Source organism: Struthio camelus, chromosome 1 (genome assembly GCF_040807025.1).
Source record: "Struthio camelus isolate bStrCam1 chromosome 1, bStrCam1.hap1, whole genome shotgun sequence".
NCBI classification, from domain to species: Eukaryota; Metazoa; Chordata; class Aves; order Struthioniformes; family Struthionidae; genus Struthio; species Struthio camelus.
Genome location: NC_090942.1, coordinates 90,817,477 through 90,842,073, shown reverse-complemented (window position 1 = coordinate 90,842,073; position 24,597 = coordinate 90,817,477). Strand labels below are relative to the sequence as shown.

General features: G+C 43.6%; 1 protein-coding gene and 1 long non-coding RNA gene across 13 annotated transcripts; both read right to left on the bottom strand.

The window, feature by feature from the left end:
- Positions 1-1,164: 1,164 nt before the first annotated feature.
- Positions 1,165-4,777, bottom strand: LOC138065706 (uncharacterized). Its single transcript, XR_011138813.1, has 3 exons — positions 4,674-4,777; positions 3,031-3,109; positions 1,165-1,627 (listed from the first exon to the last, which is right to left on the bottom strand). It is a non-coding gene; the product is annotated as an uncharacterized lncRNA (long non-coding RNA).
- A 3,025-nt stretch (positions 4,778-7,802) lies between these two features.
- Positions 7,803-23,570, bottom strand: ING4 (inhibitor of growth family member 4). Of its 12 annotated transcripts, none has more exons than XR_011138811.1 (11): positions 23,476-23,557; positions 19,827-20,022; positions 17,391-17,491; positions 10,945-11,016; positions 10,567-10,733; positions 10,259-10,373; positions 9,840-9,948; positions 9,376-9,523; positions 8,907-8,968; positions 8,505-8,679; positions 7,803-8,411 (listed from the first exon to the last, which is right to left on the bottom strand). XR_011138811.1 is itself a non-coding variant. In XM_068931081.1 (11 exons), exons 4-11 carry the CDS (start codon positions 17,428-17,430, stop codon positions 8,640-8,642), a joined length of 753 nt encoding a protein of 250 aa, XP_068787182.1. In that variant the 5' UTR covers positions 17,431-17,491; positions 18,796-18,936; positions 19,827-20,022; positions 23,476-23,557; the 3' UTR covers positions 7,803-8,639. The 12 variants fall into 12 exon arrangements, 11 of the variants coding, with proteins under 11 accessions (XP_068787182.1, XP_068787186.1, XP_068787181.1 ...); XM_068931081.1 differs by adding an exon at positions 18,796-18,936 and having other exon boundaries at positions 7,803-8,679; XM_068931085.1 differs by adding an exon at positions 21,924-22,012 and having other exon boundaries at positions 7,803-8,679; positions 23,476-23,525.
- Positions 23,571-24,597: the final 1,027 nt, after the last annotated feature.

Sequence of the window (24,597 nt, the reverse complement as noted above, 5' to 3'; positions counted from 1 at the left end):
AACTCTTATGGCCTGAATAGCTAAGGGACGTGACTAGAGCTGGCAAATATGGATAGAAGAGGCCGACCTCACCACAGCAACACATCTGCCAAGCCAGGTCTTGGTTCTAGTGACCATGAACAAGGGAGCACATGGGGAAGGCCAAGCAGGTTGACTGCAGAGCCAGGTCACACAGATGTGTAGCATGGTCTCCTAGCATGCGTACTAGCCCCTCCCCCCCTCTTTAAAACAGCGCTTGCACCTACAGCTCTCTGCCCATCGCATATCTGATTCCCTTCGCCATATCCCTGGGCATCAGCCCTGTCTGCATGCACAGCACAGGCTCTACAAAGACACAAGCAGAGTCGACTTCAGAGCCAGAATTCAGAGGTCTGCCCACAAATCAAACATCCTGGTGGGCAAATCCCAAGAAGAGGCAGAGATGGAGATGGAGATGGTGTCAATCTGAGGAGATGGAGATAGCGTCAATCTGAGACGCTTACGGTCTGTTATGCCCTGGGACAAAGAAGCCTCTGACTGAGACAGCAGTACCCAACTCATTCTCTTATGGGACAGGGATTTAGACATCCTCCAGCACGATCTGCTGCATTTGCTGTCACAAAAGTGTGCCCCAGGATGCCAAGATCAGCTGCCATTTGCTACCAAAGAAGGGACAGCCCAGCCGAGAAGTCATCAGAGTCACCGCACGGCAGCCAAGCAGCTGCCTTCTTCTGGTTCGGTCCTGCTCCTTGCCTCTTCTGTTTCTCCAGAAGAGCCTGATGCCAAACACCTCCCATCTGGTAGCTCTGGCCCTGGGAGAAGGGATGCAGGTACCACTCAGAGCTGGGTTGGGGTCTCTATCTTCAAAGGTAAAAGCTCTAGACAGTGGGCTCATTTAAGTCAAAAAGACATAAATGGCTGACTTTAATCCCAGGTTAAATAATCCTTGTTCTGCAGTTTTACTTTATTCTAGTAGGTTTACCGTCACTGTCCAAGAGCTATGAGAAAACGCTGATAAATATAGCCATTACACTTAAATTGGCACTAATTTTAACTTGGTGGATATGTTAATCATTTCACATTTATACAAGCACTGTACAGTTATAATATGCATTAATTCAGATACTTAATTTACATTTTATTATGCTAGAAAATAGTGAATGAAGCACTTTTAACTTGTCATTTAGAAAATGGAATGTTTAATTGATTGCAAAAACAGCATTTAAAAATGGTTTCTTGAATTAATAGTACAACTGAAAACAGAGTGGATTCATAAAAGCAGGCATGAATGAACTGCTCCAGCCTTTTTAGGCAGGCTTGTTAAAGGAGATGTGATTCTTAGTGCAAGAACAACCTGCTCTACGTGTGAAGTTAGCCCTGCTGTGAGTAGGGGCTGGAGTGCAGACGGCAGAAGTCCCTTCCCACCTAAATCTTTCGGTGGTAACTGAATGGGTTCTTCCAGTGACTGGATCCTTCAGGCTTTCAGAGCTGGGAAATCTCATGGTCTCACACTTTTTTTTCTTGCTTGCAGTCAATGTATAAAAAATAATCTCAGCCTTTTCTCCTCCCAGCCTGGCTTTCAGCTTTGAATGAGTTACTCCTTTAATGGCAGGAACCCAATCCATGGAAATTAAATCATTCTGTACATCTGCAAAAACAGATCGCAGCAAGCAATTTACTGAATGTTTTTTTTAAAGTAGGCTTTGGGAGCTTAGTGTTTGTCACAGGTTTGCCTTTCCTTAAAGACTTGGGCAACACTGTATTTTTAAACTAACATTTAAATTTATCTATTCAGAGGAATAAACAAGAATCGGCATAAATGTGACAAAATGTTTAATTATTTTTATAAATGAAAGGCATTTTATTACCAAAAACAGCCATATTTCTCCTGATAGTTTAAGTACTAGGTAACAGGGTTAGAAGAACCTCCTTCAGTTGGCTTTGGAAACAAAGACAGCGTGCTTTGCTTTCTCCTGTTAGCCTCCAACTCTCTTAAGGTATTAGCCGGTGAAGCTTAAATACTTAATGTCAGCTTGCAGCAAGATGTCATTTCCTCCTTGTAAGCCTACAGCTAGAGATTTAAGAAATTCAAACCACCTTGGCAATCAGAATATATAGGCTCGTTGCCTGCCAAGACACATGGAAGTTCTCACTTTGCATTAGCCGCAATGGGTGTACTCTAACCCTTTCTCTCCTCCAGTTTTATGAAGGAGGAATGCAGAATACTATTTGGGTTTCTAGCACAAATCAGGTACACTTGGAAAGGTAGGAAGGGCAGAAGCACACACAAGTACCTGTGGGACCCCACATCTCGGAGTACACCAGATGCTGAAAATAGCCTCTTTTCTCTTCCAGACAATGCAGACAAACATGCTAAGAGTAGCAGACTAAGCGTTTACCCTGCCATTAAGACCTGGTGGAAGATTTAAGTTCCATTAATGGAATGATCACTGGAAGATAATCATAGTGATGGAGGACTTGCTGACCCCTAAAGACAAGCTGGCCCCTTCCAATCAGCACTTCTATGACTCTTTCTGTTTCACATCAGGGGCACAAGCAGTCAGAGAACCATCTGGAAAAATAGTTTGTGGAAATAACAGGGCCCTTTGATCTCTCAGCAGTGGAAGTGATCCAGGAGACTTTCAAAAGGGCCTGGGTTTGTGGAGGGCAAGGAAAGATCCCTCCTCTAAGCCTCAGAAGCACAAGGTCCCTTTTCTGCTCGGTCACAGAAGTGAAACCCTTTGCACCTGGTTAGTGTTAGCAAGGTCTTCTGTGTGTGCCCTAGCCAGAAACCTAAACTACTATTGACAAGAGCTAGGTCTTTAAATTTAAACAGTTGTGAAGATGAGACTGAGGCAGAGGATAAGAAGTTAACAGGGAAGCGATCTGGATCAAACAGTCAGGGATCACCTTCTGCCTTGACTTCATTGGATAACAACCTCTCCATTGCAGCAAGTTTGTAGCCACATAGCCCTGGTGTTCCCAGGAAGCACATTGCCTTGTGTAGCAATTCTTGCTGCAGATACTGTTTTGCTGTTTCTTAGCACTGACCTGAGTAACTCTTCTGGCCAGATAAATCATCTTTCATCCTTCCTTTGGACCAGTTGTTCACAAGCTATATATCCATTTTCTAGATGAGGAAAGAAACCCAGACCAAGTTATCCAGAAGACCAGAAGGCTTTCTTTGGAGATTGGCAAGCCCCTTGTGTTATCTTTGTGAGGAGCTTGCTGAGCTGTTCATTGTTTACTACCACTGTTTTAGAGCAGCCATGGAGTGCATGCTCCCCAGATGTTGCTACTTAGCTTGTCAACTTCTCCACAGTTTGCCCTTCTGGTTCACATGGCAGGGAAAAAAGTACACCCATTACAGAATCACAGAATGGTTTAGGTTGAAAGGGACCTCTGGAGATCATCTAGCCCAACCTCCCTGCTCAAGCAGGGTCCATTATTAATTATACAACAGAGAACAGCTCAGAAATTGCCAAATCAGAAAGGTCCATTTCTAAGGGCCCAAATTCTAAGGTAACTCAGAAGTTTGGATATTTGTGACCTTAAATAATCCACGAAGAAACACTTGATACATCTCCAATGTGCCTTCCCTGCTCCAGGAGAAAGAAAATATCAAGAGTTCCTGCTGCCAATTAGCACAAGCCTGGATGTTGTGCTTGCACTGTAGTCTGGGCTCAGCCACCTCAGCATACTGCTGTTTTGACGGAAACTTCACTGAGCAAAGTTAATGACTAGATACCCTTCATCTCTCTCCTTTCTGGGACTCAGAGAAAGTGTCAACTGTTTCTCTGTAGCATGTCGGAGTGGAGCAATCCTGTTGTTACCTCTAACTACCATTTCCTGACATTGGATGGGCTGCATCAATGACAAGTCTGCTGGGAGGACCTGGCCTTACTTTCAGCCAGTGTAAGCAAGTTATGTCTTGGGACTGTTGCTCTTCTCTGCCGCCAGCTTGAGTTCTTTGGACCAACTTGGGCAGCATTTGAATCAAGCCTTAAGATCTTCTGCAACATCAGCTTTTTTTCTGGAACAACTGCTACTTCTTATTCCAGCTTTCTCTGCTAAAGGGACCACCAGGGATCCCTTCTAATCAGTGTTTTCAATCCTAAGATACATATATTTATATACACTAATTGTCTCCTGATAATCCTTCCCTGATCAACTAAGTAAATACTATTGAACCTTACTTTACAGTGGAGTCTTAAGTGCTCTACTTAAGCACAGGAGCATTACACTACCAGTTTAACAGACTGTTCTCTAACCTGCTCTGAGTGTATAGTTCGGTAAATAATGCTTTAAGATTGCTTAATTAGAGGTTAAATGTTGCTGAACTAGGGTGCCTACTTTAATTACTTGCTTGTTAACATTTGTAACAGATGAAGAACAAGGTCACACCAGTCAAAGAAGACACAGCTACGGCTGGAATCACTTCTGTGCACACTGCACAGGACGAAACACGGAGAGAATCCTAAGCGTGAGAAATGGTTGAGAGTATTATCTGCTCATTGAAAAGAAGAATACTTTGCCACACAGTCTTATCAGCCATACTCACCCAGCTACCTAAGAATGACTGTCCCGAGTCAGGACAACCATAGCTGGATAAATCACTTGTTTCCGTGCATGACCAATGTTTATTAATAAAGTGTGCTTAAAGGGGGGTGGGGGGGGGGGAGCTAAAGTCTTACCTCTTGTCCTGCTGTAGGGCTCCAGTTTCTTGCAACTCAGACTTCATCATTCTGCTGATCAACTAGGTTATTTCCAGTCACTGTAAAAATCAGTTTCTCCAGCTCCATTTTAGAAACTGTTTATGTTGCACTGACAGTTATCCCAGGAGATCTGCTATTTAGCCTGTTCTTTAAAGGAGTTAATGATTACTTTAACATAGTATATTCCTTTTTTATTATTTTAATCATAACTTTCTAGGTGAAGTAAATTTTCTAGTTACCCATTATCACTAGAGTGATACAGAAAAATATTATCAGTGATCTTCTGAACAATCAGATCAGGTTACTTTTGACAGACATGTTCTTGTTATTTCCATTCAAAATTATTTTATTTTATTGCTCTGGATTTCTTGCTTGTTTTAAAAAGAAGCAATTTGCTTATCCACTGCTTCAGTATTTCACACTTGGACTGATATCAGTTAGCTGACCTGTGTCAGTCCTCTTGATGTCCTTAAGCATCAGCACAGAACTGCCCCTTTCCCAGCCTTTTGAGCTTTCCCTAACAGTCCACGAACTGATACACAGCACACCACAGATGCATTTAGTTGGCTTTTGTAAGACTACAAACACCACTTATGAAGCCTACTGATCAAAAAGTGTTCACCCCAACAGATGCTATTTAAAATCCTGCTTACTGTTTGCCTGGGAAGTGCATCATCCCCATATGATACCAGCACCAACACAGAATAAACATTTACAGAACACTTTCCCCTCCTCTCATTACAAACAGTTCTGCTGTCTGCAGTTGGCTAATGGACATGTGCCATGTTCAATTATATCAAAAACAAAAGATGTTCAAAAAAAAAAACCTGCTTATGTTTCTAGCCTTGCCACTTAGAGGCTTTGTTCCCAATGGTTTCATTTTTTGTACTTTGTAATTTCTAGCTTCTACTGATTTTATCCCATTATTTTCCCCCTTTGGTGACTAAATATTGCAGTTGCTGCCTTTATTCCTTCTGCTCCAAAGTTAGTTTTAAAGTGTCCTTTCTCTCATTTGTATTTATACTTGTAAGCTATTTTAAAAGTCTTGGTTTTCAGCCATGTTTTTGTCTAATTTCCTTTTTCACACATTCTTCTTCTGAGCATTCCCTCAACTGCAGCAAACATCCCGAATGATAAGCATCCTTTTCCTACCTAGTACTCCCACCAGTTTTCTGACACTGAAACAAATCCCAGCCTAGGTGTTTTCTCGTTGTCTTTTATGCTGAAAGTAATAGGAACGTTCCATCTATTTCCATCACTATAAACAACCAAAAAGCCTAACAGGAGCTAGGAACTCTAAAATAACAAGAAAACATGCTCTGTTCCCCAAAGAACACAAGGTTAGCATTATGCCCAAGCTCTGGCTTGGAAATAGTTGCTTTGGAAAGTTTTGGCTTGGAAATAGTTGCTGCTAAACCCTCCCTCCTCCCCCCACACCACACACACAGTGTTCTACCGTGACTGCAAAAGAGCGCAGGACATGCGTTTCCCAAACTAGACCTACCCTAAATAGAATTATTTCTGCACAGTAGGCAGAACCTAAGCAGCAGCTCATCTTGTTTCCTGGACTGGAAGGCAATAAACAGCAGCATTTATAAACTACTTATTATCCTGAATCAGCAGTGGCTTCACTGCAGGTCTACCTTCTCAGATACCTCTCTATCCCACATACTTTCTGAAGAGCTTGGTGCTAACGGTGACCATTATAACCCAGTGTCCTATTCCATCAAAACCAAACCATGTGAACTAGTGTTTCCATCCCCAAAGCCAGTTTAAGTTCAGGCCATATCCTCCCTTTGTTCTGTTAAGTTTAACTTCACACTTGATATCTGGATAAACCCCAGCTGAAAAAAATAGCTCTTCTGCCATAGCCTTCTCACCTACCTGACGACGGCGCAGGCTCTCATGTAACCACGGCAGTGCCAGACACACAGCCAATATCTTCCCTCTCTGTTTAAGGAGGGAAGCCCCAGAAAAATGGTTTAAGACAATCTGGGGGTTTAAACCCAGACTGTGACAGTAGCACCACGGAACACACAATCAGCAACCTAGGTAAAAGCTTACTGATCCTTGTGCAAGATGGGAACACAAGCACCTCTCCAGGCAACAGGAAACAAAGAATGACTCATTGCTAACTCACTTAACAGGAGACTCAGTACCAGCTTCTGAGCTGATGGTTTTGATAGGGCCCCTCGTACAGTATGACAAGGCAAAAGTAGCATGGCTCTCCACCTACACAGTCCTTTGAATGGTTTTAATAAGGAACTCCTAAAAGGAGAGCTTCTGCTTTCTGACTACACGAACAGAAATACTCCATTGATCCTCGTGCAAGTTTTCTGCGTGACATGAACATTTCATGTTTCACTCCTGTGAAAAGCTTAAACCCTCATGAATAGTTGAGAACAAGAAAGAGGACTGAAATTCATCCCTCTCCAGGCAACACCAATGGAATAAATATAAGGGTCAGCTTCAGTGTGGATCACCTCCTCACAGTTCTTTGTAGGGTCCTGCAGACCCTACAAAGAGAGACATATCTTCAGTAACTGTTTGGGAACCTTGCATTTTTTTGTAACAGCAACTGGAGTTTCTGAAAACAAGGTGATCCAAAGTGAAGGTGATCCACTAGGGAGCAAGTTGTCAGGATATCTGAAAGGCCTGTCCACAGTCTTGGATGCACGTGGTTTGCCAGCTGATGGTTTATTTTCTCAGCTGTATTGCCCAACAGCCATAGTGAGGGTTGGCCTTCTATACCCTCCTCCATCCTCATTCAAGAGAAGACAGCTGATGTAAATGATCCAACAAAAACATGAATAAACGCTCCCCTTCTCATGGGGACATGACTGAAGGGGCAGATATGTTACAGAAGCTTTCTAGCTTCTAGTAATCTTTTGGCAAGTGGCTCAGGTGTATTTTCAAACCTGACTCAGGCAGAATGTCACAAGGCAAATTTAAGTCTTCCCCTGTTCTTACCAACGCTGCTCAGGACTGTTGCATCAAAAATCTGTACTGCACTCATCATTCAGAATAATGTAGTGCTGAGAGAGAAAGAAAAACTGAAAAGATCCATTGTCACCCTTTACTTCAGAGGTGACAGCAAGGCAAACAGAGTATTTGCTTCAATGAGCTTTATTTAGTTCTGTATTTTACAAGTGGGATCTGGATCCCCAAACTTCCCATCATCAACAGAACAGAGAAGCCCAACTGCACAAAAGGGAGGGAGAATTCTGGGGCCAGAAGACAGGCTAGATAAGCCATTTCTCCCCATGCAGTCAGAAATTCTCCCTCCTTTGCACAATGTGCGTCCCAAGCCAGCAGGTTTACCCCAGAAAAGGACTAAGAGAGACAAAAGCTAGCTCTAAACACTCTTCCCTCTTCCTCCTCTTCCCAACAAAAGAGGCTGCTCAATGCCAGACAGAGTAGTGGAATGGTTAAAGACAGGGAGTAGGTTTTCAGTCTCTCAACCAACCCACTAACTTAAGAAGTGGCCTGGTTACTCCCTCTTTCCTGAGAAAGATCCAGGAAAATCAGAGACCTAAAATGCTGAAGACTTACCTCCTTTCCTTCCCCCATCCCATAGCCTTGTTCTCTAAGCAGAGGGTAGGCAATGAACTCTGAGGGGGCTGAAGGAAAGCCAAGGAAAATCAGGGGCTACCTGAATCCCTGGGAATCTGGTGGCTACCCTGGTGCCCTCATTCATTCCCTTTGAGGTTCACAGACCTGTTTGGAATAGTACACAGAGAGGACCTCCCTTAGGGATTTGGAAGCAGCCAGGGATACAGAACACACAGGAACTGTCATGAGGGTACACACCATTCCAGGGATGGCCCAAACCACAAGCAGGGCAAGACTCCCCCCAGTCAAGGCCCCAGGGGCTGGGAGAGCTGTGACGAGGCCCTGGCAGGGGAGAAGAGAGCTCCTGCAGCAGTACTGAGGGCTTGTGGGATTTTACTTCTTCTTCCTCTCCTGGGAACAGCGAGGGCAGAACCTGGTATAAAGGAAAGACAAAAGCCAGCATTTATGCACAATAGGAGCCTGCAACATACAGTCCCAAAGGACGTTCTCCAAGGGTCCCAAACAAAGCCTTAACTCAAATTTTCCTTCTTAAGAGGTCTTTTAAGTCTGTATACAACATTCTCCCTTCTACCACCCAGGACCTTCCCTTTCCAGAGACCTGTGGGCCCTCCAGAGTGCTTGTTTTCAGCATCCACTCACCATTTTCCTCTTGGTTTTGTTGTCAGACCCACACAGGCAAAATGAAACCATTCAATGGAACACTGTTGGGGTGGAGAGCAATAAGTCAAAGGGTAGTTTTCTTTTGAAATCATTATTTCTGGGCCACCCAAGTTTCCCAGCACTTGATCTCACAAATTCCTAAATCCCTACAGGATCAGTAAGGGAATGAAGAATCATACTCAGTCTGCACATTGTTAGTAAGAACTCCCTTCCTTCCTTGTTAAGTGGGGGGTCAAGAAAACAGCCTGTCATTTTAGGGAAAACCATGAAGAAAGATGCACTTAGCAGGCCATGGCAAGTTACCCCCCTGCCCCTCTACACTCTCCGAGACGAACCCTCTTACTGTCACTGCTTGCTATATCAGAACCCACCCAAGCAGGACAAGACTTTCTGCACGAGATTCTCTCCACCCTCCTCTCCCCTATTTCCATCTAGGGCAAACTCTTACATCTGGGTTGTCGCAGCCAATCATCTCCCCATAGGAGACCTGGTGGCAGAGGCAGTAAGTAGGCTCATTGGGGTCCACAGGCATATCCAACACGTCCGAAGGGTGCACATTTCCAAAGGTCACTGAAGGCATCCCATACTCTGTGCTACTGCAGGATGGGAATAAAGTAGGTCAGCAAAGTAACCAGTGTGGTGTCCCTTCATGTCTCCCAAAACAATGCCCTTGTCTGCCACACTTCTCTTCTTTGAGAATATACATTCACCTCCACTGCAGTGACTGGGCCACAATCTTCTGCAAGAATTAAAAGGGCTCCCTGCTCTTGCTTCCAAAGAAGAAGGGACAGAGGGACAAACAATCTGGGTCTAGGTGGGGATCAGATTCTTTACAGGTAAGCCTAAGCTAGGTCTTCCTTGGTCTGATTTGCAATGCTGCTCCTCTTTCCCCCAAATCTGCCCATCACTTACGTGCGGACAAGTTTCAATTTCTTCTGGGCAGTCTTCGGTGCCTCCTCATCAGAGTTTTTCCCTTTAGAGCGAGCACGGGCAGCTTTCTTCTCCTTTTGGGCTCGGCCCTCTGGTAAGAAGAGAAGACGGTGTTAAATTTGCTACTCAATAGAAATAAAACCTGATAGTTAACAACTTCTCTGGCACTAAAACACACCCCTACTGCATTGCCTTTGGGTCATGCACTGCATCTTTTTCTCTGGTAGCACTAAATGTTTTTACACCAGAAGGGCTCAGGTCACCATCTTTTTACCTGTCCTTCAGATTTCAGCATAGCAGTCTTTGACCTGTACCACTCCAGTGCCTGCCTTCATCCCCACCACTTCCACAGTTGCTGGCCGGACTCCTGTATCAATCTGCAGCCCAGTAGTGGTACTCACTCTTCTTGCCCTTGCTGGAAGAACTGTCATAGTCACTTGATTCTATCTGCTTCTCCTTCAGGTCAGCTTCAAAGCGGGCGAGGTCTGTGTCCAGCCGCCGGATGTGCTTATCCACCTGCAAAGAGGACAGGCACCAGGAGTTACCACAGAACACAGCCCAAGTGGACAAAGACAAGAGGGCACAGGGCTCGCACAAAGAACAGAGAAGTAAGAATGCACAGGGTCTAAAAGAAAGATAAGACCCTTCTAGGTTTGGGGATTTTAGCAGAGCCCTTCATTTGAGAAGCACTAGACACTTCCCTTCATACCATCTCGTAGGTCTGCATAGCCAGCTGAACCTTGTCGTCCCCAAACTCCTTGCATTTCCCATAGGCTTCCTGGATCTGCTTCAGAAGCCCCAGTTTTTCCTCCGAAGATAAAGTCCGTGCATTGCTGATATACTCTGTGGCCAATTTATCGATCTCTGACTTGAGGTCTGAAAAAAGTTCACTGTTAAATACATAAACATACATACACACAAATGCACGCACGCACTGCAATGCCCTCTGTTAAGAGGGACAGAAAGATCTGGGCAGCTGCAGGCTTCCTCCTCTGCCCTGAGATCCCAGTGACAAAGGCAAACAAAAGAAAAGCTCGTCAAGCTGCACGCTCCCTGCCTCGTCACAGAAATCATCTCTAACCCTCACCTTCTGTTCTCTGATCCAGATCTCGCATGAGCTGGAAGTTTCTCTGCAATTCAAATGGCAGATTCTCAATACCTGCAGGGAAAGGAGGATATATGGATGTCAGATTCATGTTCAGGAAGCCAACGCAGAAACAAAGCTAACTCAGCTGATAAACACATACAGCACTCTAGCGACTCCCAACGTCATTTCCTGGTGCACATTAGTGTGCCTCCATTTAGTGTCAACTCTAAATGAGACTACAAAAGCATGATTTATTTAATTCAGGTGCACAGTTCTACAATACATATTAGTTAAAAGAAAATTGCTGCCATGCAGAAAGGCCTAAATTAAAAAAGTAGCAAAACAAAACTTATAATGAAGTCCGTCAACATATCCATCAAAAAACTCTATTTAGTAATGGGGAAAAAAAGCACAATAATTGGTACATAATGTCATTTAGTTATTTCTGTGCAAGGATGTCAAAACTAAAGTCGATCAAATGCTAATTTACAGCAACGTGAGTCAGTTTCAGTGCATCCACTTTACAGACAGGGGACAGGAGACACTTTGTGCAGAGCCAAAGAGCAAGTCTGAGACAGGAGGGAGAGACTTGCTATCTCTTGCTCCTTGTTTTGCCTTCTGCACCATAATCTCAGTGTGGTCTATCCAGCACCTGGAAGGATGGACTTCTGCTGCACACTGTAAATAACAAATGTTTGTAGGGGTCTGAACGAGCAACGTGAAGTTCCCATAGCCATCATCAGATGCCCAACTGACAAGGCTAATAAAACAATTCTCTCTCTCTCTCTCTCTCTCCAATCAAACGAAGATCTAGCATCGCTGCATCAACTTGAATTCCGAGCTTGGCTCTTGTAATCTTTATATCAAACGAAAAACCTCTTGCAGGTTAAAAAAAAAAAAAAAAGTGGCAGAAACTCTTCAAAAACACAACATAAGCATGTCTGCTTCCTGAACCCCCCTTGCTAACCCAGATCATAAATGAAGGTGTCTCTACCCATAATCAAAGCTCTCTAAGGCATCAGTCCCGGCAACCCCAGGAGTAGTCTCTCTTTTCATTACCAGGTGTGTTTCCACAGTAAAGACATTTCCCTCAAAAGCAAATCAGCCAGCAGGAGAGGTATGAATGGAAGAGACAGATCCATACAAGTACTATATGCAGGCCATGAAATTTGTTCCTACAAGAGGTAAAACCAACACTGTGCCTCACTGAGCTCAAAAGCTGTTTCCTTTTTACCTGTTTTTTTTTTTAATCGCACAAAGAGAATGCAGCAAGTTACATACAAAATCCTTATAATTAATCAAGCTATTGCTTCAACACATTGTTGCCATTTCCACTTTAAATATCTGAGAAAAGCTCAGATAGTAGGTGCCCTTAAGTACTTAAGAGTGTTTCCATTATAGTCACACAGTATATATAGATACCTCCCTTTTCCCTGCCTTCAAGGACAGTTAACAGTACGAAATCAAGTTCTCAAAAAATCAGGAAGCAGCAAAACGCTTCTTGCATATTCCTAAATTTGCTGCTTCCACATTTGCCCAGCATGACAGCCTTCATACAAGGTTCAAACAGCCTACTACCAGATTAGATCCCTAAGGCTCAACAAAGCATCTCATAAAACAACGGGGATACAGCTCCAGGCAAATTCTCATTGCTTACAAAGGGAACTGATGGCAAGGATGAAATTCAGCTCTGTAATCGCAAAGATCATTCCTTTTTGCTTCCTGCAATCCCCAGCCTCATTGACTTCAAACCTTTCAAATTTGTACAGCAAATGAAACATGGGTCATAAAGCAGTACACTCCTTTTCATTCCTCCCCTGCAGCAGACAAGACAGGTATCCTCTAGAGGAAAACAGTATCTGTTCTTCCATTGTAAAGAACGTGTCAAATTTACATGGAGTTTATTAATTCTAGAACATCACGACTTCTAAATTCTTGATTTTATAATCCTTTTAAAAGAATTGGCATAACTTTTTCTCCTCTAAAAAGGAAAGTCACTAAAAGCACAAATTACACCACTTACAGTCACACTTCCCCCTCGGCAGGAGTAGAACCCTTACATTAAGAGAACACCCAAGTAAACACAAAAACCAGGAGGATGCTATTCTCTGGGTGGAACAATCCTAAATGAGGTTACTGCTATGCTTCACAGCAATTTTCTAACAGCAGGAGAAACCTCATTCAGGATTTGTTTCTGCTACAGAATCTAAAAGGGACCAGGCTCTAGTTTTTACAGCTGTTACTGTAAAAATCTGCCACCGTCTGTCACTAACGCTAGCATATACCTCAACTGGAAAGTGTGTTTTCCCTTTGCATCTGTATCATGGCTTGTCTGGTCTCTCCCTTTCAGCCTGTTCCACCTATCGTCCAGAGTCTCTCTACTCCCAGCATCTCCTCGCCTCATTGCCAGCCCCTCAGTCAGGTCAATCGTTCTTTCTTCTCATTATCCGCTTTCGCTTGCGGAGAATTCACATCACAGGAGATAAACGCTGTTCCCAGTGTCTCTCAGCTGCCCAGCATAACTGCAGAGCGTGGCATTACCAAGCTTTGATTCTCTAGCCTAGAACAGGCTCAGCACAGATAGAGTCGTCAGATCATTTATCAGTCAAACACATATGAGCAATGATCTTCCAGAAGCTCATTAGCTGGGCAGGTTTCCACAGGGATTGCTGAGACAAACCCCTGCCATTTGGGTTCCTTCCCTGCTGAAAACACAGCAAAATTAGTTTCCTAAAACCCCAGTAAAAAGATGTGCAAATCTATTACTGGACCAACATTCTGTAATAGTTTTGTCAATAAATTGGAGAAAACAAAAAAATTGTTAGTACAGTGACTTTGCAATCAGAACAGTGATAAAGATGCTTAGTTTACTCCACTAAAAGTGGAAAGCAGGAGTATATCTCCTTACAAATTATGACCCAGAGAGTTTGGTACAAACACAGAGTATAACAAGATAAAGCTGCAGCTAAACAAGTTTAACTGAGCAACAAACTACTCATATGGAAGGTAGTTTACTTAGGCACGGGGAAGTTTTCTAACATTTGCAGCTTAACTCAAAAGCTGTTGTCTGCCCTTTAAAAAAAAAAAAAAAGACATATTTTTTCATCTCACACAACTTGTCAGAGGGTCAGAATACTGCTGAAATTGCTTGGCCTATATTGTGCTACCAGACAAGATTATACTAATAGTCCTATCTGGTATTTAAAAAACCAACCAACCAAACAAACAAAGATCTAAATTCCTGTTTCCTCATTCTTACTAATGTAACACACTTTCCCCGTCTTTCAAGGCATTCATATTATTTATGTAATTTTGTTTCCTCGTGCACTTCTCCTTTACCCTTCACAATCCATTTATTCTTTCTTCTTACAAGATGCACCTTAGCTTTTGTTAACTAAATATTATATACTGTAAAATATCCAAAGAATTCTTAGATTCTGAAAAGGATTGCAAGAAAAAAAACTTGCTGCATGTCTAGGACACCATATAGACATCCTTGGTGATCAGAGAACAGGCCAATGAACTGGAGTCTCTTTGTCATATACAGGCAGCAATTTAATTCAAAATAAAAGCAAGGGCCTCTCTGAACACAAAGAGCATCACAGTGCAAGAGGAAGGTGAGGATGGGGAACACATGTACAGTGAAGAAAGCACTAGCAAGGCTAACAGCCTTGCTCAAAGTGTTGAGCAGCACTAACACAATCATGCTTATTTGCACACATCCACACAGAGCTATGTGCAGCCCCACTGTGTCCAATGCATTTCTGCCACAGTATGATCATCCTCTTTATCATTAGCACAGCGCTCTCCTTGAGTTTTTGCCCCCTCCTTCCTTTTCTTGCTTTGTTTTCATTTCTTATCTCAAGAGTCTCATCTTTCCTTCCTCTTCCCTTTCCAATTCTTACTTCAGTCTCCCCATTCTTCCTTCATTTCTCTCCTCCTCTCCCCCTTTCTTATCCTTCCTTCCCCCGGTCACATTCTTCTCTCATCACACACAGTACACATCCATGCCGTGCTGTGCTGTGCTCTCCCTTAAGACTCACACAGACCCTGACCTCTCACTCTTCCAAGGTTAGAACCTATCACCAGCTTTTTCCCCAACAACTCCTCTACAAACACACATGTAGGGTGTCAGTGCAGGCAAACTGACACTTAAGCTGCAGCTGCTTATCTCAGATGTTAATTCGGACACATACAGGCAAAGCGCAAGCTCATGAGCCTATGTAACTACGCAACCTGATAACTTTCACCATGCTTCGCTCTAAGATCTGCCATAATCTGTCTTTTAATAGTACTTAATAATGGGTTTGTATTGTGACAGCGTCTAAGAGTCCTAAAAAGAGATCCATCGTACCAAGCATGGTACAAAGACACGGTATCCTTCCCAAGACACCTGTTCACCTACTGTGTTAAGATGTATGCTTAAGTTTATTAAAAAATGTGAAAATACGTTTTGAAACAAAATCTTGGCTGCTTTATTAAACAGTACAGATTCTAACAAACAGTTGAAATACCACATTGCTAAAAGTAATTAAAAAATCCTGCTTGTCACAGACCAGTAAAATGAGTTCTTTACCTGCCCAAGACAGGAAATTGGCTGGGATCTCGTGGGGGAAGAAAATAGAACTTTTTGGCGCTCCCGCGATTCTCAAAATTTTGTAGCACAAAGTGTACTGCATTGGCTGATGGCAAACTTCAGCAACTTCCTTGTTTTCTCACTGCAGAGAGGCACGTACTGTGTGACCCTCCATCCCTCCTTTTAGACAGTATAACCCGTTTAAAGAGCTGCTTCCGCTCTGTCCTGATTGTTTATCTTCCTATTCACATCAGTCTTTCTGGAGCTCACTGAAATTGGTGCATGAGTATAATATACCTTTCCCTCTATTCATGCATGGCTCAGCACTATAGTGGTGTATGCAGTCTGACAACTAACATTATCCTCACAGCCACCTCTGTAAGGGCTAATATCATCTACAGTTTACAAATAGGGTGCTCAGTCGCACAGTCGATTGGACTGCCCAAGGCTGCCCAAGAATTCTGTGGCCATGCCATATATCCCAAGTCCTGGGCCAGTGCACCATACACTAGACCACCAAGGTGTGTCTACTTCAGGTACTGTCCAAAGAAACAAGTATCACTCAGCAACAGCAGTCAATATAATTGCCACAGAAACCTAATACTCCCCCAAAGACAGCATACCCTTTCCTGGGGAGGGAGGATTCTTTTGGTAATGTTCTCATTACGTTAGTTCACTACTATAGCATCCACAGCCAAGATAGTAGGCAATGATGTTAGTCTCAGAAAAGGGATCTTTATTTCTACATTAAAGATCAACTTTGATTTCAGAAGGTTGGGGGATTTGTGAGACTGACGTGTTAAACGAGATTTATAACTCCACCTGCATCATTTCCAATCTCCCACTCTGACACAGGTTCCAAGGCCAGGGACCACCACCAAGGAGATTGCAGGGCTTTTGCCAAAACGATCAGATTTGCTGATGGGTAAGTGAAGAAACATGGAAGAAATGCAATATGCTTTGTCTTGTAAAGCCATTTTGTATCAGCCCTGATAATAATGCCAGCCAACAACAAAACCAAATTTAAATGAGCTGGTCATCAACAATAATAAATCTACTAGCTTAGCATAAGTTGTTCCAGTAGCTTTCATGCAGGAACAAATGACGCCCATGAATCACCAAATCCTCTCCTCTGCATGAGCTCTTTTACATTTTTCCATGGAGTGTGTGTGCTGAATTACAGATGCAACTAATCCAAAGCTTCAGTAAGGTGAAAGAGATCTTTCACTACACTAATATGATGTTCAGTATAGAAGCAACTTAAGAGATCTGCACATCTAAAGTACGACGTAAGAAACTTTACAGGGAAGAATAGGAAGGTATGGCCACACGCTACATAGCAGAGGGATAAGAGTAATGACAGAAGGTAAGGTAACAGAGAAAAGAGCTGCAGGGGAATTTGGAAGGTAGCTAGGTGGTAACAGAATCGGGAAGGAACCAAGGGCTAGTCTACAGCAAGTTTTGATATCACAGCTATGCCCCCTGACAGTATTAAAAAGATAATGCACATCACACCCTCAGCTGATGAAGTTATACTGGGGGAAGGCCTGACAGATGCAACTAGGCTGAAAAAATAAAGCTCTTTTACTGGGTTAACTAATGTTATCCAGGAATGAAAGGATATTGCTGTGTCAGTTGAAGGGGAAAAGGAAGATGACTTTCAAGAGGATCTATGCTGCTACTGTTACTCTAAGCTACTGCTGGCCTAAGTTTTCTAGTGTTGGTAAGCTCTGAACTGGTACAGCTCTACATGCCTAATGACTTATGCAAACAGAAGCAGCAAAGGAAACTTGATGCCTCCCTAATTAGCATAAAAAGGGGGAAAAAACCCAAAGAAACACAATGACTACACAATGCCATGTTAACTTACCAGCTGAGGACTCCTCATCTAAGTCTGTCGTCTCCATCATCCTCTTCACTGAGGCAGATATGTCCTAGTGTCTGCTCCTGGAACAGGTCCTGACTGGTGGCCTCCAAGACAATGGAATGAATATCAAGCAGCCATCCGAGTAGACAGGCCAGTGACATCCTTCTACTTCTCAAGCTCACCAAGATTATCAGCACCGTGCTGATGGCTTTCCCAAGTGTTTAGATCTAACTTAGATCAAACACAGGCTGACTGTTCCTCAGAGGTTCAGGGTGGGGGAAGCTGGAAGCATTATTGTATTGTCACCATGACTTACTAACATTTTATACTGATATAGTCAATATCAGACCAGTTCAACCATATGTTTAAACAGGCATTTGAATTTCCTTCCAGTCTGGCACGCACGTCCCAGCTGGAACAACAAGCGTTCCATATTCAAAAAGGCAAATAAAGCAACAATCTCCTTGTTCCAGGCAGGAACATACACAATGGAGAATGATGGGTGGAACCAGCAGAGAAGGTGCTACTTGACTACTTCAAGAAGCATATTCACAAATATGACCTTTGCATTCACCTCGGCTCTCTGAGCAACTGGTCAGACACACCCTTAGCAGCGGAGCACAGAAAAGTGAGCAGGGAGGTCAATTCATAGTAACCTCAGGCACTAGGCAGTTGAGGAGAACTACATTCCCCAGTTCTGTTGCCATAAAAGATAAAGGTGTGTGGTGTCACTGTGCAGACTTACTTTATGCTGACACCCACTCAGTGGGTAAACAGGGAAGCGCTAGAGGTAGGAAACGCATATGATTGCACAGCAGTTCCCTCTACTATAAAGATAATCTCTACACTGGTGACACTTTCAGATATAAACAGAGACTTGCCACAGACTATTTGGGACTGTTTTCTGAATGAATGTACTTCAACAACGCCCAGAACAAAGAAGCTCTACAATCCTCTTGAGACATCTAAATGCTAAAAAAATCCCAGTATTTGTATCTTATGCCTAGAAAAACTACAGTAGTCACTGTTCCTTTTGCCCCTCGAAGCCTCCACTACCGTCTTTCTAACCCAACAGGAGAACAAATACTGAGCCAAGCACAGTATCTCAAGTTTGAGCAAGCACAAACTCCTCTAATGAGCCTTCATGCACATTCAATACTCCCATCACAAAATACTGCTGTTTCTTCTTTATTCTTTTTCCTCCATTCCCTTCTACATCTCTGTAACTCCTCTGCACCCATGGTTTCCCCTTTGCGAAACTTACACTGCTTTCTTAGCATGAGGGAAAGCACTTCAGTATCTTGCTTTCTCCCCTTAGAAGCAGACATAAAATGGTTTAGAGACCTTAAAACAAACACTAGAAGGAGGATAACATTTGAGAAGGAGACAAAACCTTTTTCATGTTTACCTTCAGACATTAATGAGAACTGAAGAAAGACAGCGGCTCAAATAAAAACTATTCAGGAAGAGAAGAACTGGAACAAGAAACATTCCTCTTCCCCTTCCCTAAATCCTTTGGCTCAATATCACCATTGAAGGGGCAGCTTCTCTGTGAGGAAGGAAGTGCTCAGAGTAGACAAGACATGGCATTCCTCTAAGGAGGTTCAGTACATAAGGAACATCCATATTTTTCTGCTGCAAAAATGCCTGCTAGGGGCATAACACATTTCAGACATAAATGCTTCATAATTAACAGCTTAGAGCAAAGCCAAGGGCATATGTAATCCTAGGTCTAAAACCTGTGTCAAATTGCAGCAAGGACTAGAACACTGTTGAAATACCACAGCTAAGAAATTGCTGGACGCTTTATTAAGAAAAGTATTGTTAACTTGCTCACAAGTTAACACAGAAATCTCCTGAGAAGGAATTTTAGAGGTGCAAAGTAGAGGTATGAATTGAAGCAACTAAGGCTGTACGTGCAACTTTGTCAGACCTCTCATGAATTTTAACATATATTCTTTAATTATCTAATCACATGAGATTTGCCATACAAGGTGGTTTTCATACCAAGTGACTGAGCAGTGATTCAATGTTTTATTTTATCCTCTTTGTTCAGCACAGAGTCATACATACACTATCCAAAAACTGATTTGGTATTAAGCTTTTCAAGGTGTTCATTATTGCAATATTAGAATGCTCTTTCACAGCATGCCCGTACAGTTGCCCACTTCCCTTACCAATAAAATGAATAAGTGAGGTAAATAGGTTAAGGCCAAGAAGGCCAGCTAATCACATGCATCCCACTGGAAATGTTTAAATTCTGAAAAGCTGGGCTACGTAGCATTTTATCTGTTCAAAGCAGAGACTTCAATTGCAGCTACTCCACACATCTGCTCCTCTGACTACAAATTTTCACTGAGAATTTGAGAGATGCACAAGCTGTGCGAGGAGAACCTGTAAAAAACATGACCTCAAAATAAATGCAAACATCAAACTCACTTTGTCAGTGGTATTCAACTGCCCCAATCATGAGATCACCTTTCTCTTCCTACAAAATCTTCACTTAATTCATTTTACACCTTCCTTTCTTCAAGGAATGGAAGAGGTGGTCTACAAACAACTGCCCTCTTTTATCACACACGCCTCATTCATTCCCTGAGCAGATCCAGCCAGTAAACCACATGAAAGAGAAATTCTGTGGGAGAAAAAAAAAAAATCAACTGAAATCTTTGTCTACATTAGCACTAAAATGTTAAAAGAATTCCATTCCAACAAGTAAATGCAAATATTAGACATTTTTAAAAGAACTGACCAAAGATCCCAGAATATTTATTTGTACCAATTTTCAGCAAATTTTGGAGCATTAGTGAATTTCTTAAGGACTTGTTTTTTTAAACATTACTTTAGAATTTAAAAAAAAAAGAAGGAAGGAAGGAAGGAGCGAGGGGGAAACTGAACTTTGTCAGGCAGGCATGAATCCAGGGAAGAAAAATGGAAGAGCTGATCGGGGATCAACTCAAAGAATTAAACGACAGTGACAATACAGATTAAGTGCAAAAAAAAAAAAAAAAAAGAATCTTGCCTAACTTAGCTTTTTTTAGTAAGGATATAAATTTAATCATTGAAAATGAAAGTTTTAAATTGTTAAACTACAACTCATATCATATACTTGAGCTGGTATCAGAAAGCATTTTGCATAACAAACTAGAAAGATAAAAAAATGAACATAAGATACATTAAAATGAATTTAAATGGTTCTATAACAAGGCTTTAGAAGGCATTATAGAGAATTATCACTGGTGGCTGCATCACTTGTGCAAATTTCACATGAAGCAGTTCTTGATCCAACAGAAGAAAAGTTCCTGATCACTTGTAAATGAGATAACAGACTGGAAAAACGAGAATGAAAGGAACAGACCAATAGGACAGCAAGATACAGCCTGAATGGAAACACATACTTTCCATGAAGTCTCACACAGGGTAATACATTTAGCAGTGAACAATAAGAGTGATGGATACAGGATGCTGGACCATATTTCTGAGAAGCAGTGAGACTTGAATATCATGGTAGATAATTACCTGAATATGAGCTCCCAGCTGAAACACAATGGTGAACAGGGATAAGGGTATACCCAACAGAATGATAACCCGACTTCTTTAGTTAGCACTATGAAGACTGGTAATAAAGGGCTGCACACATTTTCAGAGAGTCAGAAGTTCAAGTAGAATGCCAAAAGGTTAGAGAAGGCTTAGAGAAGAACAACAAGGCTAATTAGAGAATTGAAAACTATGTTATCACAGGAGATTTTTTTTTTTTTTGCTAAATTAAGATTTAATTAATTACAATCTACACAGGGAAGAAACTGTTTACGAGGGGACACTTCAGCTTGATAGGTAAGAGGCAAAATGGGTGCAATGGTTGAATACTGGAACTACGAAAATTAACTTGAGACAAAAGTCAAAAACCATGATAGAGAAGCCTAATCAGCAAACTACCTTACCAAGGACTGAGAAGGATTCTCTTTGACTGAAAGTATTAAAATCTGTACCATGAGCTTTTCTAAAAGATAAACTCTAGCTTAAGAGCAACAACTGTCTTACAAGTATCTAATAAAGGGAAGTAACATTGTATGTAGGACACCAGACAAAATAATCAACAATGGCCTTAAGAGCTCTAGCAGTATGCAGAAAAGGCTACGCCAATGCTGTGGAAGTTTTCCTAATGTCATTGTAGCCAGTTTTTTTTTTTTAAATATACTTAGATTGCGCGCATTTTTTTTAGAGCAAAACACACTTAAAAGCATGACATTGCACAATACCACATTGATATCCATATTCAACAGGATGATAAACTACTTCAGTTGCAGGGCAACACGCATCTTAGTTGAGAGAAAACAATAACAGCTTGTAATTTTCTCTCCATGGTTGCCCTAGAGGGGAACAGAGTAGTTCCAGCAGTTTCACGGATTTTAGCTGCCAGTGACAATGAGATCCAAGTGTTTGGCTTTGATGGGCGCACTCTCTAGCCACCAAGCTCATGTACAGTTTCCTTTCTTCCCAGCTTGGCATTTATTATACCACAGATATCTATCATACCTCTCAACATTCAATACTGCATCTTCCTCATCCTTGCCTTCTGGTTCTGCATCCCAGTTTTTCATTCCTTTATCTTCACGCTCCAGGCTCTTACCCAGAAAATATTTTTTTTCCTATTAGGAAAAAGCTACATCCCCCTTATGCGCTTACTCCTTGTCCCATCTGCTTCTTTTCTCTCTCATGCAGCCCACAGCTGTTCCCATCCTCCCCTCTCCAAGGCATCTTTGCTCAGAAGCCTCAGCCAAGCGCAGTCATCCGTAACGCAATGAGAAGAGCAGAAGAACGTACATCTTTGCTCAGCTAGTCCTTGCTCCTCTCTAGTAATCTGCCTCCTCATCCAATGTTTCTTCCTGCCTTTTGCATCCCTCTTCCTCACAGTCCTAGATCAATGTTCTTGCCTGTTCATTTCTAGCTTCTTCTCTTCAGTTGTCATGATAGAGTATCATTTCTTCTCATTCTCGAACTTTCTGAAATTAATACATATAGCTTCCCTCCCCCCAGCCCCCCAATGACAAAGGGAGCACTGAAGGAACATGGGAATGAACCCTTGGTTTCCATTTCAACACCATATTAGCCTGTTTCCTCATGGCAACTCTGTGCTGGGGGAAGCCTAGTGTAGCTTGGATTTCTGAAGAATCAAGCTGAAAGCTCTGAAGTTTCCAATCATATGCAGACAGATGACAAGACATTCAACTTGGCCATAGAACATGAAGTAAAAGACACACTGCAAGTACTTCTATGCTTTTAAAATGCTGCCGGTCACTACCCTTGCTGGTGCCTAAGGACCAGGTCAGAAAGAAAAAGTGAAAATAAGGTTCATCAAAGAACAGGTCACCAAATTTCTTCAGGAACAACCAACCCAGTTCACCTATTTGACCATTTTTAAGAATAAGTAGAAAAAAAGCATTCAGAGCATTATCCCCCAAAAGGCAGAGTCTGACAAAGTTATAAGCAACTTAAAGCAAGACGATACCACGGGACAGCTCGGGGAATGCTACCAACGCCATGAGCACGCATACAGCTCTTCTTCGACCCGCGTAAACGAGACCGCGCCTTTAAAACCACCATAAACAAAGGAAGCCGATGAAACGATGTCCCCACAGACACAGCGGTCACCCTCCGCTCCATCTCACCGCTGCTACGGCACCGTGTGTCCAAGGGGACGCTCAAGCGGCCGCTCCTGAAGAGCGGCGCAAAACAGCCCCTCAGTCCTTTCCCCACTGACAAACCAGGCGCTGCCGGCGGCGCACCGGCGGGCGCGGCAGCCCCGGCCACGCCCCGCCCCACGGCGGAGGGGCAGCCCGCGCCCTGCCCGGGCGGGCCGCCGCCGCCGCCGCCGTGTCCGCGCGGGCGGGCCGGGGTCTCCCCGCAGCAAGGCCCGCGGGTGAAACCGGGACAAGGCCGCCGCCCGGCCGCGGGCGCTCCGGGGCCCGGTCCGCCCCGGCGCAGAGCTCGGGGCCCCGCCCCCGGGCACGGCCCGTCCGTGCCCCCGCGGCCTCCAGCCGGGGCGGCCCCAGCCGCCGCCCGCGGCCCCGCCCCCCGGGGCTCTTACTATCCAGGTAGTGCTCCAGGTACATCCCGGCCGCCATCTTGGGCCCCGCGCACGCAGGCACTTCCGGGCAGGCCGCTGCCCGCCCCGGAAACGCCCCCCTTCCCCCTCCCCGTGGCGGAGTCCGCTTCCGCCCTTCTTTATAGGCGCGCTTCCGCTCGGCTTCGGCCGCCATTTTGGGCGCTGCGGGGAGCGGAGCCGGGAGGGACCCGGACGCTGTGGCCGCCTCTTGGCCGCGGGGCAGCTGCGCGGCGGCTGTAACGGCGGGGGCGGGGACAGGGACGGGGACAGGGACAGGGACAGGGCCCGCGGGGCGAGCGGTTTCAATGCAGCCTTTTCCTGACTGCCCTCTGCTCTGAGAGGGCAAATACCTGCTTCTTCCAGCCCGCCGTTAAAGGAAACGGGCCCCCGTCTTCTGGAGGCGATGGAGGTCTCCTGCCTTCGAATAACTTTCGAGAGCCTGCCTGGGCACTCCTGCTGGATCATCTGGGTGAGGAAGTGCCGTTCGTCTGTTACGGCGCTGTATTGTCCCATTTACCTTATAATAGGCCAGCTAGCATCAACTGCTGCTGTGTTATAACCAGAGGCTGTCTTTGTTGTAAAATGATCATGGTACAAATTTAACGTACCTAATCAACAAAACCAATGAAATTGAAAGTTAAACATGTGAGCATGTCATCTTTTCTGCATTTTGCTGTTGCCACTTTCATAACTGTATACAAGTTGCTCGTAGATTAATGATCCCCTCGCTACAGACTTCAGAAACCCTTTGCCAAGTCGTCTTTTGCTAGTGGTTGCACATGCAAGGAATAGTATTGTGCTAGATAAAGAGGGTGAGGTCATAACTGTGGTTACAGAGGAGCCAAAATGAAAATTATCTTAATTCTTTTGGACTTAGGATCTATAATGTTCAGGATTTTCACTTGATGAGATTAAGGTTAGTTTAGCATGCTATAACATGTATGGGGCATTGAGCTTACCTTTGGCAAACATTTCATCTGCTGTTCTCCTGTCCACTTGCCTACCTTGTTCTGTTTTTTCTGAGTCTCCTGATAAGACTGTATAGTAACAGTCGTTGTACAGGGTACCTTGCTGCTAGACTCTGGCCATGAGGAAAAACTGACC